Below are 16,577 nucleotides of genomic sequence, written 5' to 3' on the forward strand. Positions count from 1 at the left end.
CTAGCTGAAATTGCAAGAAAAAACAATTCTGAGGATCTCATCATAATGCATAGAATTCATGCAATTAAGTAATTGGCTGCCAAACAGTTATTGTATAAATTCAGGCTTGTACCCAAGAGAGGAAAAGGTGAATTATGTACCCTTTGGGAAGATCAATTACTGCGTAGCATTGCTTCACACTGCAAACCTGGTTTCCTGATCGCAGTAAGTGATATGGATCGAGGAATTGATGACTACAACACTTTGCAACTAATAAAAATAAGGATGAATTAAAAATATTCATAATTCATAAATTTCAAAAAGAAGTAGCTAGGATCAACAAAGTAGAAAAATACACACAACAAACACAAACAAAACACAGATCAATGCCCCTTTTTTTTTTTCTGTGTACTTAAATATGCTTCCTGCTTTCACAAGATGAACACCTTATTTTCTTAATCCAATAACTAAAGATGTACGCACCGAGTCGCACTGGAAAATAGACTTCATATGCACTTTATACTGAAATTGGGCCAGAGTGGTCATTTAATGCTACCATAATACCAAACTTAAAATTATAGCTACTTTATTTTTCTATTTATCATAAGACAATCTTGAACCACATTATTTGGAACTCAGTAAGTAAACTAACGAGCTAGTGGAACTTCATATACAAATTAAACATTCATCCAAATTCTAGTCTATTCATTAAAGTTTGGTGACGGTCCTCAACTGCAACCTTGATTCAACTATATATTTTGATAACAAGGAGTTGCAATGTTCCAACTATAACTTAATATAAAACAGTACTCAATTTGGCTTGAAATCTGGTTGAGATTTTAGCAAATCTGTGCATTGCTTTATTTAAGCAAACGCTAAAAGTGGTCCCAGAAACCTGACTGACATGAAGACAACATGCAGTGACTCACCTCTGTCGTTTGTGATAGAATGTGTTTCTGGAAAATTGTGAAATGTGTGCAGTTGTACACTATCAACAGACCTGGGAACTCCTGATTGTGCTGACCCAAACCAATTAATAAAGAAGTTAACAGAGCTGAAATGCACAGTAGCGTGGAGTGGATAGAGAACAGACAGAGCGAGACTCGCCCTCATCTGTAGAATAAAGAATTTCCCCAAAATCCAAGTAGTCACCTGGGACACTAAGTTTCAGGGCTAGGACTAGGACACTAAGTGTCACATGCACAAGTTGCATATAAGCATGCAAAATACAATTCCCAGTATACATGATAAGTATGCTCCCTGCTTTCAGTAGAAAAGCGTAATAAAAATAATAGTCTGTCTTTCATAAATATACCAGGGCATGTATTTTTTTATATTCTCTAGAAAGGACAGTACTTAATTTAACAGACACTTTTTATAGTAGCTAAGGCCTTCCTGTTACCATCCGACACTCAGTGCCAGCACTTTGCCCAATTATTAGTTTATTTCACAGTAGCTTAACATATCATACGGTTATTAAATGTGCCCATATGAGCTTGGGACTGAACGCACATGGTTACTGGCAAAGTTCCTGAAATTTGACTTGTTTCATGGGATGTAGATTCATGCCATAGACTGCCCGTGTTAGACACGGACTAGCTGGCTTATAACATTGCGCATGCCAAGATATATGCGGAATGGCAGATGAAATTATCTCACTGGTTATTTTTAACTGAATTGTAAGCGATACTGTACTTTTCTATCTGGATCCCAACATAGTTTTAATCATATAAACTTAGCGTTTGCTCTATTTTTTTCCTATCAATATTTCCACTTTACACAGTCAAGTGGTGTCAAAACCCACAGACAAGAAGCATTCATTCCACATCTACTCTTTAAGTGCAAAGTTTTCCTATTAATATTAACAGGACATAACTTATCACATAAAGAAATTAATCTCCTACTGCATGCTCAGTTTTAGTGAAATTGCTTACCTAAAAACACACTGGAATGCTAACGTATTCAGGTAGATTAAGACTGATTTGGTGTTCTTTAGCTTATAACCCGCATGGCAGTTTTTTTTTTTTTTTTTTTTTTTTTTTTTTTTAAACAGAGGCTTCTTCACCTTCTTTTTTTTTCTCATTCACATCTCTCCAATCTTCATACCTTCAGTATATATTTAATCTTTCTTACCGCTCACGACGCTTCATAAAACAGTTACAGTGATTAACTCAAATTCTTCAGCCCACCTGCAAACTCAGTTTAGTGAATAAACTAATATGGCAAGAAGCTGAAAGTTAGGTAGTGGCATAAGTAGCTCAGATTGACCGTTATGCCAAAATCTGTATACCGGAAGGCCCATCCCCCTTTCATATACCTGAAAACATCCCAGGTATGCTAGCCCACACTCTCAATATGGGATCTAGGAGGGGGCAAGGCCAAAACGTGGCTAGCTGCACGTTGACAGAAAAGGTTGTAAAGTTAGAGGATATATTCACGGAGTGGAAAAAGGTACCTGCAATTCATCCAACCAGAGATCAAGTACAGTAATCACAAGCCATTCCCAGACAACAATATATTGGATTCATGTGGAATAATGGGACTTGAGCTACTGTTGAAAATTAAAATAAATCACAACAGAGAAGGGTTTAGAGTGCTGAACTGTGATAAGGGTAGATAAAACAGTAGGGGCACGGACCAGATATTCAAAACAGTATAGTGAAAAAGAAATAAAGTTATAGGGAAGTGGGAAACGAAGGACAAAGACATGCACTGGGGAAGAAAAAAAAAAAAGACAGAAAAATACTGGTAAGAGAAGAAATGTGAGAGTTTGCAGAGGTAAGGGGGTAGACTGGGTTGTGCAATAACAAGGGGGCCGGGAGGATGGAGATGTCACATGCCAAATGGGTTAAAGGGCCAGTTCTTTGAAAAATGTATGTAATCTAATTATGACATATTTCATAGGTTAAAGAGCTCAGCTTGTGTGAGCAATGACGTCTTATGGGTTAAAAGGTCACTCCCACAGAATGGAAATGGATGGTAAAGACGGGGTTGTTACAATAATTGTATAATAAAGGCACTTAAAGGAGCCAAGCTCCATAATTACATAGACATTTAAAGTATTGTTGTGAATACCCAGTTTACAACAATACTTTAAAGTGTCTATGTAATGCTGATATGAGGATCAATGACAAAGTTAAATGATGGGGTTCATTGCCAGACTTTGTTTTTTGCATGCAAAAAAACAAGAAATCTGGAAATGAACCCCATCACTTAACTTTGTCATTGAAGTACACTATATAGCCAAAAGGATGTGGACACCCCTCCTAATTATTATGTTTAGGCGTTTCTGTCACAGCTATCTCTGTAAACAAACATTGGCAGTAGAATGGTTGTACTGAAGAGCTCAGAGTCAAGTCAGTTTGGGACGTTTCTGCCCTGCTAGATCTGCTTCAGTCCATAGTAAGTGCTTTTATTGTGAAGTACAAGCATCTAGAAGTAACAACAGCTCAGTCACGTAACAGCAGACCATGCACACTCAAAGAGTGGAGCTGCTGAGTTCTGAAGTGCGTAAAAATCGCATGTCCCCTGTAACATTATTCACTACAAAATGTTAACATCAGCACAATCACTGTGCGCTGGGAGCTTCATGAAATGGGTTTACATAGCAGAGCAGCTGCACACAAGGCGAAGATCACTTTGTGCAATACCAAGCATCCTCTGGAGTGGTGTAAAGCACATCATCACCAGACTCTAGAGCAGTGGGAATGTCTTCTGTGGAGAGATCAATCAAGCTTCACCATGTAGAAGTCTGATGGAAGAATGTGTGTTTGCAGGATTTTAGTGAAGGAAGGATAACGGTCTGGGGCTGTCTTTCAGGGTTGGGCTAGGCCCCTTAGTTCCAGTGAAGGAAAATGTTAATGCTACAGCATACAGACATTTTAGACAATGTATACTTCCAACATTGTGGCAACAGTTTGGGAAAGACCCTTTGCTATTCCAGCACCGCTGTGACTCTGTGCACAAAGCTAGGTCCATAAAGACATGGCTTGACAAGTGTGGAGGAACTTGACTGGATGGCACAGAGCCCTGACCTTAACCCCATTGAACACCTTTAGGACGAAATGAAATGCTGATTGTGACCCAGAGCATCTTGTCCAACATCAGTGCCTGGCCTCACAAATGCTCTTTTGGCTGAATCGGTATAAACTTCCACATAAGAGTGGAGGCATTTATATCCACTGGGAAGGGGGGTTTCTTACTCCACATTAATACCTATGGTTTTGGAATGGGATGCAAAACAAGCTCATGTAAGTGTGATGTCCACACACTGTTGCTCATATAGTGTAGGATTGTCCTTTTGGATACACTAGCATTGAAAGCTCATCCAGGCTTGAAATAGTAATGAAGTGTCATCTCTCACCTGTCACACCAGACATCATATATCTAGACACTTGAGGACAGTCTCAGCCTCACTGGTGTTGAAGCAAACTGCAAGTAACAATGCAGACACCAATACTAGCGAGTGAAACCTGGGGAACAGATGCATTTCTACATACAGTCTCATACAAGGGATGTGAAAAATAAAATACTTATAACAAAGAGGACATTATGAAAAAAACTAGCTTAAATAAGGTTATAGGGAGAAAAATAATTTTTCATATATCACTAAATTAAAAGTTAAATGTGCCATAATATATTTCCAAATGTACCATATATATTTACTGAATTATAATTCTCCCAAACAAAAGAATAACATCTCCTACTAACATTACTTTTTCTCTCTTTACTTATACGAAAACCTAGTAGACAATTTTAGCTATGATGAAAAAAAGAGCCATGGCTACCTGGGATTTGTCAAGCCACAAGTTGATATAGCAAAAAGAGAACATGTTCTTCGGTCATAAGACTTTTCAGAAACATGGTACATATAAAAAGGCAACATGGAAGGTACATGACACCAACATGAAAGTAATTTATTAACGATGAAAGTCTTTATGGGAAAAGCCAAGAGAAAAACGTGGGGCAGCATATACCATGCAAATTACCGGTAACTAGAGACTGTTGGGCTTGGCAGGGCAAGTGTCAAAAGTAGACTGGAGCAAAGGCAAACGTGGCAAGATATATAACAGCCAGTGAATATCTGAGGCAAAGGAAAGCAACAATAGTCGAAACACATTATCGAGCGGGAAAGCTTGGGATTGCCAGGACCAAGGAGTTGACAAAACAGTAGTACTGAAACATGAGTACAGAACAGCCGTTGGGTAGGTCTGCATCAGCTCAGATGGTGTGTCCCTCACTGAGAATAAGTCTTAAAAGTCCAAAACCGGAAGACCAGGGACCGTTGCTAGTCATCTTAACTCTTTAGGATAAATTGTTTCTATCAAATACAATAGATGAGTGTGTTTCATTTAATACATATGTCATGAATGCACATAGATCACCAGCCCATAACACTTGAGAACAGCAGGACCTGAATTATTCCAAGAGCCACACCACTGCAAGTATTAAATTAGACTGGCAAATCTAAAATTTCAGCACACAGAAATATATGGAGAGAGGGGGGAAAAAAAAAGAACACGATTAGCCCATAAAAGATTTTACAACTAGCTGATTACACAATGACACCCAGGAGAGCTGCTAGAACACACGGCTTGCTGATCCTTCAAAAGACATTCTACTAATAACCTAGAACAGCTTATGAAAGCAATACTTAACAGTCAGACTCCAGAGTTTGCTTGCAACAACCCATAATACAATTTAGCACACTATATTATTATTTTAGTTTATTATACCAATAAATATCTACAGCACCAGCATGCAAAAATGGTCTACATGTTTACACGTGTTATATATATATATATATACACACACACACACAAACATATCAATACCAGCATTAAAATGTGTATTTAATATTTTGTCATTAAATAGATTGGGCAACCCCTTATCCAAAGCAGAATACATTAAAACAATCACATCTAGGCATTTGTAGAAATCGTACATGCTTACTCTAGTACATTATATATATATATATATATATATATATATATATATATATATATATATATATATCATGGTTTATGTGCACAATAAGGCATGGGTCTTGATATACAATACAGCACGCCTCTGCATGCCTAGCACACACCACGAACACAAAACCCAAGCGATCCACACAGCCTTAACCTTCTAGACACTGATAATGTACACATGTTGAGAATTTAAATTCCTCTGTTGCACGCCCTGATATCCCACACACAATCGCGAAACACATCCCACGCCGTGATACTCAAGGTATCTGATACGAGTATATAAAGAGATTGCTATCCACACCTTTTAAAAGCTGAACAGATATATTTTCCAAGGTTTTCAGCGATATATAAAAAAAATCTGCCTTCTTATTCTGGAGAGATAAATAAAAGGTATATAAACAGATTCCCGTTCCATATGCCATCACAGACATGCATTATATTTCCAAAGAACGCACAGCGATACACAGCCCAAGCTTCCAACAGGATCTAACTCATATATATATATATATATATATATATATATATATACACACACACACACACATCGACATATATCGCATATAGAACACACGTGGACAGGCATCTGTATACCGCCGATAACTATTTATCTGGTACATATGCACATTCCATAAGATATATGCTTTTCACACATGCCCGCGCGGCACATATAGGATGTATGCACATTCCTAAACATCATATACACGTGCAGCCGGTATATAATAATGCACGTATAGCAGTAACCAGAACTAATTCTCCATATCACCTACCCGGTCCCGATACCAGCCGGTCCCCGAGTCACTCCCTCTCCATCCCCCGCTGTCTCTCCGCCTGAAGCAGTGCCCGACCCCCGGACCACAACACGCGCATGCGCAGGAGACAATCCTAGAAAGGAGGGATGAATACCCTAAGGGTTCTCAGCGCGCAGTCGCACAACTGGTGGGTAAGAGGGACCTGGTTGGTATGACAACGGGCGCCATCTTGTGGCTGGCATGATTTAATTACTTTTAATTTATATTTTAGGCCTTTTCATGCTGGAGGCAATCGTATTCCGTGATCCTGTATATGGTCCAAGGGAAATATCTGCCAACCTCTTAAATAGCTTATTGCGATTATTTCTTCATGTTGCAATAACCTGCCTCTGTTTTTGTATTTTACCTTACACTACAGTATATTTTACCTTTACCTATACATTATTCTAAGGCGCACTGGTACAGAAGGAGAAGAGGGTCCTGCTATTGTTCTTGCAATAAATAATGTGATTGTTTGATTGGGGTGAAATTAAGGAGGGCATGGATGAAGAATTTCCTAAAAGGTGAAAAATATGGCGGAAAGGAAAGAAAACCGCTGAGGGGCTCCAGAACTGTATCTTTTATTTAAAAATGTCCTGACATGCAGTCTTGCTGGTTGACTGTCATGACCGAGCACCTGCAGATGGACAGAATCGTTACAGTAAGAGCAATAGAGATGTGGAATTCACCAGGTGCCAGAGGTTGTGATATAAGATACAAGGAGATGACAACCATAGCTTGTTGATTCAGTGTGAAATCAGAATGTCATTTTGGAGTATGAAGGAGTTTGTTTTTTCTTTTTGAAGGCATAATTGACTCCCTACAGTGGCAGCCCTTGGGTCTTTTTATATTAGGGTGAAAAGTAACAATATTATAAAATTTGGCAATATACAAAATTAGCTGAACATTAACACACATGCGTGGTGGGAGGTAGGGGGAATAGTGTATTTGAGTGTGTGTACGCTATTGTGTAGAGTCAGTGTGTATGTGTGTATATGGATAGTGCTAGAGGCAGTGTATGTATACTGTAGTGTCAGAGTCAGTGGGTTTGTATATGTATAATGCTGGAGTCAGTCTGTAAGTGTGTGTGTACTGTAATATCAGTGTATATGTAGCGCCAGATTCAGTGTGTATGTGTCTAGATTATGTAATTGTATATAGTGTTAGCCAGTGTGTGTACATGTATGTGCATAAGAGTGTGATGCTAGTGTATGATGTTGTTTATGTTTGTATGTCAGCATATTGTGTTAGAATGTGTGTGTATTTTGTGTGTGGTATTAGCATGTGTGTACATGAGCGTAACTGGGCATGTCTGTGTGTTACTGTAAGGTGTTAGTGTTTCTATGCATAAGATGTTGGCGTGTGTCTGTTACTGTATGGTGTTAGAGTGTGTAAATGTATGTTAGTGTATGGCAACTTTTTTGGCTGACTCCTAGTTCCAAATCAAACTGGTCGACCCCTACATTAAGACAAGTACGGGCTCTACTCCTGTAATCATAGTCTTATTAGCAAGGCCTGCAGATAAACAAAATGCCACAAAAATCACTGTTTTTACTGTTTAGAGAAAATATGTTTTTTTCCTTGGACTTCCCCTTTTAACACGTGGATATGAACATGATTATCTGATGCTAGAGACTAACGGCAATTTTTATGCTTTTATAGGAACCGCTTTGCAGCCCAGGGTCATTATACTTACCTTGGTAAATACATGAAAGTATTTATCAAGGTAAATGACTCAGCATAGGGAATCTTATTTAGTCAATTCAAACTTTAAATATTGCTCCATAATTTCCTTTTTGTTCTCTATGTGTTCAGAATTCTTTATGGTGGAATATCTAGAGCTCAAAAGGATAGAACTGCATTTTTTAGGGATTGTGGGTAAAGGCATGGCTAGGGATCGGGATTTACGAAGACATTTTGTATGACTTCGTGATCTTCAGATTATTTATGTAAGATGCGTAAAAGAATAATGTATTTTAATTAAATTAGAAACACGTTTCTATAAACATTGTAGAACACCTGGATACACTTATACTCACCAAACATTTTGAGGTAATAGAAAAGAGGGACATCAGGGGAGAAAAGAGGGACAGTGGGATTTGGGGCCAAAAAAGAGACTGCCCCCTAAAGAGGAGGATTGCATTAGCAGAATGCAGAAATCGGTAGTATTATCTCACATCTGGTGTTGGAGCTCTAAGGTGGTGTAAGGTTATAATGAGAAGGATTCCAGAATGCAGGAAAACCACCAATCCAGGAGACACTAGACAGTGAGGTAAAAAATGGATAGCCAGCTTCAGATTTACAGATATCAGCAAGGTCAAATAAGGATAGCCAGGGTCAGGTTCACAGAAATCAGCAAGGTCAACAATGATAACCAGGGTCAGCAACAAATAAATCAGTAAACAAACTGCAAGGAGTGGAGGAGCTCAATACGGCACAATAACAGCACTGAGCATGCCCCCCAACAGTCCTGATTTTGGGTCTCTGTCCCGCCTATCCCTTTCTCTGTCCCGCTTTGCAGGGGCAGAGGAAGGGTGAGGCCAGGACTCAAAACAGCCGCTGAGCAGGATTGAAAGCCTCTTCCGACCGCCGGCGCCTAATGAAATTAAAGGGGCTGGCGTGCACGCACCGCGCCGCCCAATGGCCGTGCCTCAGCTCTTCGTCCCAACCCTTTTAAGCCGGCCCCTTTAATTTCATGAACGCTAGCTTCTACCCGCAGCCCCCACCAAACACCAGGGAGTCAGAAGCAGTGGTAAGTCAGGGAGGGCATAAGGCTTTTCTGGAGGCAGTGCCCCATGATATGCCTTTTAACCCCCTATATGCCACTCTGCCTCTAGAAATACCTTTAGCCCCTATATGCCACTCTGCCTCCAGAAATACCTTATTCCCCCTATATGCCACTCTGTCCCATGATATGCCTTTTAAGGCATTTCTGGAGGCAGAGTGGTATATAGGGGGTATAAGGCATTTCTGGAGGCAGAGTGGCATATAGGGGGTTAAAAGGCATATCATGGGGAAGACTGTCATATAGGAGGGTATAAGGCATATCAGGGAGGCAGACTGTCCTATAGGGGGGTATAAGGCATATCAGGGAGGCAAAGTGTCCTATAGGGGGGTATAATGCATTTCTGGGGGCAGAGTGGCAAGCCTGGGGGCAGATGTGCATAACTGGGGGGGAGGTTGGCAAATAAAAGGAAATAAAAGCAAATTGTCTCAATCATAGCTTTTATTAAATATGAAAAAATAGTTTACATAAATTAATAAAGAAATAAAAGTTTCTTACAAGAATATTGTGAAGAATGTGATCACTGTTTTGTTCCAATGAATAAAATGGAACTTTTTCATCAAACAATTTTTTGCAGTAACAAATGTTTTGATTCCAAAATCAAAGGGCAGTGTACATGTATATGTGTGTGTGTGTGAGGGCAGTGTATATGTGTGTGTAAGGGCAGTGTATACATATATGTGTGTGTGTAAGGGCAGTGTACGTGTCTATATTTTTCTTTAAGGGCAGTGTACGTGTATATGTGTGTGTAAGGGCAGTGTATGTGTATATGTGTGTTTATGGGCAGGTGTGTGTAGGGGTCCTAGGAGGGGGGCTAACATGCTGCTGTGTACTACTCTTCCAATAATGCTCAGCCAGCATTATGGTGGACACCTGGCTGGCTGAGAATCATAGGAATTTTAGTTCACAGCTAGCATCTGCAGCTTTACTGTTGCTGCACTTCCCATGACGCTCAGCCAGCATCATGGAAGTAGTATGTCTGGCTGAGCCTTATGGGAATTCAGTTCAATGTGTTTTAATATGCATGACTTTGCTGACAAAAATGAAAAGTGTTTTAAGTGGCGATGCGAGCGTGACATTTTAAAGTGCAATTGCTTGTATTGGTGAGTTCCGCGAGATTTAAAAAAAAAGTGTCCCTCTTTCACATTTTGAAATGTTGGGAGGTATGACTGAGTAATACTCAGTGCTGGGTTTTAAACTTGCCACTCATGGAAGCCCCGCCCCCTTGTGCCTGACATAATCCGAGAGCGTTCTCCGTCGACTCCACTTGGGGACAAATAAAGTTGGGGCAGGTGCTATGTGTGTGCTCTGGGCCAAGTCCTATTTTCGCAATCTGGGTGCTGAGGCAAGTCCTATGAGTGCAATCTGGGTGCTGGGCAAGTCAAATGAATGCAGTCTGGGTACTGGGCAAGTCAAATGAATGCAGTCTGGGTACTGGGCATGTCCTCTGGATTGCCTCCACAGGATTTGCCCCGGCAAACAGATTGCAAATAAACACAGGACTTTTACCTAAAATACACTAAAAACTGAATCATAATGTGTAACTAGACATATATCATCGGACTACCTTGCATCAAAATCCCATCCCCTCTCATAGCTACGTTAGTGAAACCCTAATTCCCTATCTATAGGGTCTCTGGTCTCCTCTCAGTCAGAGCTTCTCTCAGTCTAGCTCACACACACACATTTAATTAACTCTATACTCTTTAGGTCCTAAACAGTAACAGTAATGGATAGACTGTCAGAATACACATATAGTCTACCCTTATAAATACCTGCCCGTACACACATACATACACATGCACATTCACACATGCCCCAACACATCCAAGCTCACACTTGCCGTTGAATCTACATATTTGCTTGCCCTTAGACATTCTTGCCCTTACAAATAAACACATTCAAAACACAAGCACTTTTCTCTCTATCTCTCCTCTTTATCCCTATCTCTCTTGTTTCTCTTTATCTCTCCCTTTGTCCTAACTATCCCTACCCTTTCTCCCTTTCTCTCACCTTATTCATTATCTCTGGAACTTTTCCACATCTCTCATCTTTCTCATTATCGCTCCCGTTTTTTCCCATCTCTCTTCGTTCTCATTACTCCCCCTTCCCACTATATATCTCCTTTCTCCCCACCTCTCCTTTTTCTCATTATCTCCCCCTTCTCTCTATCGCTCCTCATTATCTATCCCCTGTATCTTTCTTTTTATCTCTCCATTTTCTTACTATCTCCTCATTTTCACTTTAGCTGAATTGCATGTATTTATCATGAAAACAAAAATAAGTAACTGTTACATTCTTGCAAATGTCCACCAGATGTCAACCAAGGGCTGGCTGAGAATCAAATGATAAAGTAAGATGTGCTTATTTGTGTTATAAGCAGGACGGATATCCTGTGTAATTATTTTTTGGAAGGATATGATTGCACAAAGCTGGGAGAGGTTATATAAAGTTTAAAATATTGTCGAGGGAATATGGACTCATAGTAAAAGCAAAGAAATAACCAAGCAAGCGGATACAGAAAATGTCACCATAAACTGACTTCTCTACATGCCTCAATGACACTGAGGCAAGACACTTTGCCTATTACTGGTACAAAGCGAGGAATAAAATATTACTCCATATTTAGCATACTTGTTATATAGAAAGAAGTGGAATGTTTTTAGTGATACACATAGGAGCATTTTTCATTTAATTGTCACATTTATTGTACATTACATGCTGTGAGCAGGCCTCTTGCTTTTATAGTAGACTCACTTAAGCTCACTCCTATAATGATGATAAAAATGGTCATTTTCATACGCTGGCCTGTAGTGTTAAATACAATCTATGATATTGGTGATGCTCCAGTGAAGGTGTGAAAAGTGTTAAGCTGTTATACCTGTGTAACCGTTTCTGTTGGCACTTGACCTCTTCTCCATTCAACAATACACTTTGTTCACAGGGCATGTGTCTGCATGTGGGAGAATCACCTCCTTTAAAACTCATAAATAGTGACTTTGTAGTGTCCCAGGCTTATCTCTTATTAATAATGTGAAAAATGGGTGTCATTGCTTGTCTGTTACATAATATAGCTGCAGACATGCAAGTCGTGAATTCATAGTCTCCAGTCTACTACATGGTGACAGTCGCTTATACTGTACTTATATGTATCTGCTCATTTATAAAGCACCAACATGTTCCATGGCAAGCAAATGGAAGTAAAAGGGCACAATGCGCAAGGGGTCCCCGGGATGTGTGCATGCGGAAAGGCCATTGTATTGTGTAAAGCAAGACAGTACAGTCCCAAATGTTGCATTCATAGCGTGTCTTAAGCTTTCCATTTCAAGGAGAAAACGTTCCAATCAGGTTGCATACTTATTGGTACTCTTTGGTGTCACATACCTGGTGTTGTTTGTATGGTCAAAGATATGTTCATTATGTACATGGTGAATGGAGGGTTTTTGTTATCTTCTATTAAGTGGGACTAAGACCTGTATGATTGTGCTATGGCTCACCTCATAGACTCCAAATTTATGAATAGACCCTATTTATGTTGACTTTATTTAGTTTATAGTTTAACCTGCATATGTCATATTACCCAGCATACAAATATTTTGGTTTATTTATGGTATATCAGTCTTCCCAGCATTACCAAAGTAAAAATTAGTCACAGACTAGATACAATAACTATTAATGGAGTCATTAACACATTGATCCTGATAATAGTTCAGTCCTGACAAATAAAAAAATAGCCATCAGGCAATTGCATGTAGGAAAAAATGGCATAAAAAAAGTATAGAGACATCTTAAATGATTAAAGAGCCAGGGTTACAGGGAACAAAGGGGAGAATGGGTTCAAAAGCAGAGAGAGGTCTGATGAACAATGTTGGTGACGTGTTTAATGTTATAGGTTCAGTGTAACGTTTAGTGAACCATATGAAATAGGTCAGATCGTCTGAGAAGTGTGATTTAATGAATGTGACATTTGTTTAGTTCAGTTCTATGTTAGATAAAGCGACCAGAGGATGACATGGGTTTAAGGATTAATGAGTTTCATATAACAGCAAAGTTAGCTAGTAGTTAAATGTTTTATGTATTAAAAATCATTGTTGCCCAACTGGAGCCATTGCAGTATGTGCATAGTGTGTATTACACATGTTTTAATGTATGGTATCATTAATTTAAAAGTGTCTAGCCACCTGCCTAACCTTGGGCTGTGTATGACCTTCCATAGTATGTGCAAAATACTGTGACACTGCATCTTCAGAGCCATAGGTGCAAAGCACACATTTTAGCATCTCCAAGTCACTAAAAGGGCTTATGGACAACTTTGAATGCGCGCAGCAAAAAAGAGTCATCTCACAATAAAAGCACTCTTGCATTGCATGACCACAATGTTGAATTATGTATACCATCCATATAAATTAGAATGCTACGTATATTCATATGTTATGCACAAATGTATATTTTGTTTGTATTTTAATTGTATTTTTAAAGACTGAACTGTGTATTCAACATATAAGGATATGTGTTTAAGGAAAGCTACATGGCTATCTAGTCTGCTTTAGTTGTTGGTCTGTTAAAACACATCGCAGGTTGTACAGTACCAAGCTCCTATCACACAGCTTCTTTGTGTGACTCGTATTTCTTTCCAGAGAAAGCAGTCACGCCTGCCCCTTACATACGATAGGCTGGATGTCTGGCATTAGCCTTCTATAAATATACGTGACAGCGCTCACTAAGCTCAGAGCTCAGAGCTGGACCAACACATTCTACCTGTCTGCCTGCCACAGCTGCTGCTGCTGCTTTTATATACTATCCTGTGCGGGTGATGTGAGCAGGATCTGGCTGCAGAAAACATACAGGTAAATCCTTATCACTAATCTTACCAGATCTAATCTTAAACAGTTTAACTTCTTACTTTTCTAATTCAGTTCCTTAAGGCAACTAAAAGTGCTAAAAGTACTCCAGGTGCCGTGGATTGTAATCCCCATCATGCTCAGGCAATGCTCAAAATGTTCACCTTTTTTTAGCACTGATGTCCCTCAGATGAACATATTTGTTGTATAGTTAAGAAATTAAATTTTTGTTATGAAGTATTAGCTGTTTGTATTACTATAATGTAGAATGCATTAAATTTCTCCAGAAAGACTCTGAAGTTCATAAATGGATATGAACAGTATATATTTTAATCATGACCTTTTATTTGGGAAACAAAATGCAAAGTAGTATGAGCTGCTATTGCTACGGAATACAGAGAATACCATAGTAAAACAAGCTTAACACAGATAACAGTGGTACATTACAAATTGCTTCTTCATATAAATACCAAATACATTGTCAGATAGGACATTTTATACATTTTTGGGCAAAACACTTATCCTTTTTTTCCTTTTGCAGAATAATCTTTGGTTGGAAATCGTGCGTTGCACTAAATGTGGTTTTTAGAAAAGCTTAAAGTGCCAGATACAGTCGCATCAACGTCCGATTCAACAATGAGGACCATCCTTGCTGATAGGAATCAACGTCCTCTGACGTGCCCAAATGTTCTAACCCCTGACAGAATCCCTGAATTCTGTATCCCTCCTAGGTTTCCAACCCAACGAGGAATGAGAATGAAACCTCTTCATATGTCTGTCCCTGACTTATGTGGAGCATCCCTTGATATGGAAGTACTTAATCTTCCAGACACACATATCATCCAAGTGGACAGTGCAGAAGAGCTTCCTGAGGAAGAGAGTACCAACGCTGATCCACAGGCACAGGCAGCTCTCTCTCTTCCCCATCTTCCCAAAGCACAGACTTCCTATGGGTTCTGCACATTGCTGGAAAGCCCCAACACTAGAAGGAAAGAGTCACTTTTCCATAATGATCCGGACACTCTACCCATCCTTTTGCCCAGATCTCGTTCCAGCACCACCTCCTGCCATAGGGCAACTTCTTATAGCACCTTTTCTACGCTCCGACTGCGGCCACTAAGCCGATCTGGCACCTTGGACAGCGACACATCATCTTCCACAGACTCTTCACCTTTTAGTTCTCCTCTTCTCCACAGGTCTCTTCCACGCGGCAGCTCCTTATTCAAAGCTATAAGCCAAGACAAACTGTTCTCCATGGCTTTCAAGGGAAAGCGAAAGGAAAAAAATGGTCTTTCCAGAAATAATTCACTCTCTGCAGATGAGGGGAGCTCCACAGACAGCAGTCCAAACATCAACCGTAGAGTTTCTGATGGTATAATGGATTCCATGTTTCCAATGGACCTTCTTTATTCTAGAGATAGGTTCTTGTCAGATAACTCAGTGCTTCTGGACAATGGAGGTTCGCTGCGTTTATCAGCAGAATATTGTCCTGCGGCTCAGAGGCTCCGTGTTCGTCTTATCAGTGCTGAAGGACTTTATAGCCTCTCTACTGACCCAAAAACAATTAACTGCTTTGTATCGCTTTCCATGACTCCTGGGAAACATCAGAAGCAGCGGAGTACAGTCATAAGGAGGAGCCGGAACCCCATTTTTAATGAGGACTTTTTCTTTGAGAACTTGTCTGAAGCTCAGTTACGCTGCTACTGTCTAAAGTTTAAAGCCGTCAATAAAATGAGTGGGATGAAGAGAGACTGTGTTTTGGGGCAGAGTGAGCTTCCCCTGCTCAGTATCCTGTCTCTTTGAAGAGAAAACAAACATTAAAAGGTCACCAGAAGCACTTTTATCGAACCAGAACAAACTGTGAATATTATGTACCTGTAGCTATTGTAAGCAAACTTAAGACACATAGACATTCATTTTCCAAATTATGAGCGGTGGGTTAGGGCAAATTGTTTTCTAGCTGTTCCAGAGTACAAGTGGAAGGACAGATCAGTATTTAGTCCTTTACAGGTTAACCTGTAGAACTCTATCATTTGAATTATAGTCCATTAGAGTCCTAAAGATAAGCCATCACTGATGTAGACCAATGCAGTCTGTTTAGAAACCCTGTACAACTGTGAGTTATAATATGAATTAGAATGACTGAATGGGACAGGGACAAGCTGACATCACAGGCTATTTTTTCTTGTGATCTCCAGCTGCTTTCATGTCG

At 39.7% G+C, this 16,577-nt stretch overlaps 2 protein-coding genes across 6 annotated transcripts in view; one reads left to right on the forward strand and one right to left on the reverse strand.

Moving 5' to 3' along the window:
* Positions 1-6,805, reverse strand: part of TLN2 (talin 2) — an 83,325-nt gene extending 76,520 nt beyond the window's left edge. For 2 of the 5 annotated variants that reach the window (XM_053462064.1, XM_053462061.1), the window contains exon 1: positions 6,719-6,766. The gene's annotated coding sequence lies outside the window, so the exon portion shown is untranslated. Of the gene's footprint in view, positions 1-6,718 lie in introns of all 5 variants that reach the window. The other 3 variants (XM_053462063.1, XM_053462062.1, XM_053462065.1) reach the window with 3 other exon arrangements.
* An 8,115-nt stretch (positions 6,806-14,920) lies between these two features.
* On the forward strand, positions 14,921-16,180 carry LOC128492082 (C2 calcium-dependent domain-containing protein 4C-like). Its single transcript, XM_053464512.1, has one exon. It carries the CDS (start codon positions 14,942-14,944, stop codon positions 16,166-16,168), a length of 1,227 nt encoding a protein of 408 aa, XP_053320487.1. The 5' UTR covers positions 14,921-14,941; the 3' UTR covers positions 16,169-16,180.
* The last annotated feature ends 397 nt before the right edge of the window (positions 16,181-16,577 follow it).

The sequence above is a fragment of the Spea bombifrons genome, chromosome 4 (genome assembly GCF_027358695.1).
Source record: "Spea bombifrons isolate aSpeBom1 chromosome 4, aSpeBom1.2.pri, whole genome shotgun sequence".
In the NCBI taxonomy this organism is placed as follows: domain Eukaryota; kingdom Metazoa; phylum Chordata; class Amphibia; order Anura; family Pelobatidae; genus Spea; species Spea bombifrons.